This window comes from Acanthisitta chloris, unplaced genomic scaffold (genome assembly GCF_000695815.1).
Source record: "Acanthisitta chloris isolate BGI_N310 unplaced genomic scaffold, ASM69581v1 scaffold10647, whole genome shotgun sequence".
Lineage (NCBI taxonomy): Eukaryota > Metazoa > Chordata > Aves > Passeriformes > Acanthisittidae > Acanthisitta > Acanthisitta chloris.
The window spans coordinates 2061-3910 of NW_008683183.1; the positions used below are offsets into that span (position 1 = coordinate 2061).

At 39.0% G+C, this 1850-nt stretch overlaps 1 protein-coding gene across 1 annotated transcript in view; it reads right to left on the bottom strand.

The window, feature by feature from the left end:
* Positions 1 to 430: 430 nt before the first annotated feature.
* Positions 431 to 1850, bottom strand: part of MRGBP (MRG/MORF4L binding protein) — a gene marked incomplete at its 5' end in the record, with an annotated part of 3569 nt that continues 2149 nt past the window's right edge. Inside the window, 2 exons of the mRNA XM_009078826.1 lie at positions 431 to 621; positions 1664 to 1738. Of these exons, the coding sequence (XP_009077074.1) occupies positions 431 to 621; positions 1664 to 1738 (266 nt within the window). The remainder of the gene's footprint in view (positions 622 to 1663; positions 1739 to 1850) is intronic.

Sequence of the window (1850 nt, forward strand, 5' to 3'; positions counted from 1 at the left end):
CAGATGGTCTGTAATACAGACAGCAACAAAGGCAGAAAGAATGATCTCAAACTGACAGAAATCACCTCTGCTGTTGATAACCTGAGGCTCTGTGTTGCACCGAGCACTCGTTTCATGAGCTGTGCTGACACAGAGTGTGTTACTGGTTGGAAATGGAGCCACTGGGATTGTCACACCAGCTCCCCACACTCCCAGCTTTCTCCCCACACCCCAAGGAAGCAGCCAGCACACAGCTCCTCGCTGCTGACCACAAAACACACCAAGGTGGGCAGAGTCTTGCGTGTACGAAGGCAACGTGCAGGTTCTTCAAACACCTGGCTCAGATATCTTTTCCTTTCTCAAAAAGTTCAGGTAGCAACTCTCCTGCTACTGGTTTTTGCTGTCCCCTCCTCCCATCCCACAGTCTGTCACTTCTCTTTCACAGCTTGCTCTACGTCCTGCGTCGTTTCGCAGCGCTGGGACTGGAAGGATTACTGTTTGCGTTTAACACCTTCTCAGTGACTCTGTTGCGTTTCCTCTTATCAGATCCTTCTTTGGACCCAGAATCTGATGAAGTTTTCTCTTTCTCTTTGCTGCTTGGCTTTTCAGTTGTTTTTCCTAAACTTCCAGAGGGTGCAAAAACTGAAATAGGATCAAAGTAATGATTCCAGATCAGAGTCATACACAAAGGCAAACAAGAGTGATAGCAAATTTCTTTATATTACATAAAACTTCTCAAACCAACCGACTCTCAGCATCTTTATCCACCATTTAAGCATTACTTTCACTTCTAAAGGAAAAATCTTCTGTGAGAAAGGCACATCTTGCTTTTATTATTTGCTTTAAAGACAGGCATGTATTTTGACAGGCTATAAATTAAGTTCATTAAGTGGAATTAAAACAGCACTTAATATTAAAATACTTAATAGGAACATTTACAGAACATAGGACCAATCTATGGAATTTATAACCAGCAATGGTCAGTACATTTGGTATCATCGACTGTAAAACTGAACACTCAGAATGTGATATTTAATATATTTTTAAATACACTTTTAGATCTTTTATTACAATCTTTAAACACTTCTTCAGCGATATAAATATGATGAAATTGTATAGTTAGCAGTTGGCTTGGTCTGTTAAGGTAAAGAGCAGGATCTCTACTGTTCACATTTGACTTGTTCTACAGCAAAGTGCTGGGAAAATAAGCCTTTTATTTCAAAGAAGCAAGATCATGAGAATAAAATAAAATAAAATAAACACTCTGCCCACTTTCCCATACAATCTTACAATCTTTTTTTGATTTATAGGCCCTATTTCCCCCATGACTACAAAGTTCCTCACACAGAGTACTCAGGTTCAGTAAAACTGGACTCAGCTTTCTTTCAGAGATCCTCAGATTCCTTCAGACTCCCAGGGCTTTGTCAAGTACATCTTAAAACCAAAAGTCTCCAAAGCTATACAAGTTTGCACAGATGAATTAGAAGCAAAGAAGAAATCTTTTCAGTAAGCAACTGCTTACTCTGTGCATTCTTAAATTACTCTAGTTCTTGGCATGAGCACATGCTAAGTCTGGGTACAAATCACAAAGTACACTGGATTTGGGATTTACATTTTGACATTAATATCTCAGTTACAGGTGGTTTTTAATCTCGTATTACACAGTAGAGAGTTACAAAATTACCTTCTTCTGGACCTGCATGTGTTTCCATCTCTTCTTTGATTTCCTCTTTCACTTCTTCTTCTATCATTGCTTTTCCTACAGAAAGGATTGTTAGCAATGGTTAGATGGCTTTAAAGAACCACATGGATTTTTTGCTGGATTAACAGCCTTTACATAAGTGCACAATGTTAGCAAATATTCAAGGTTC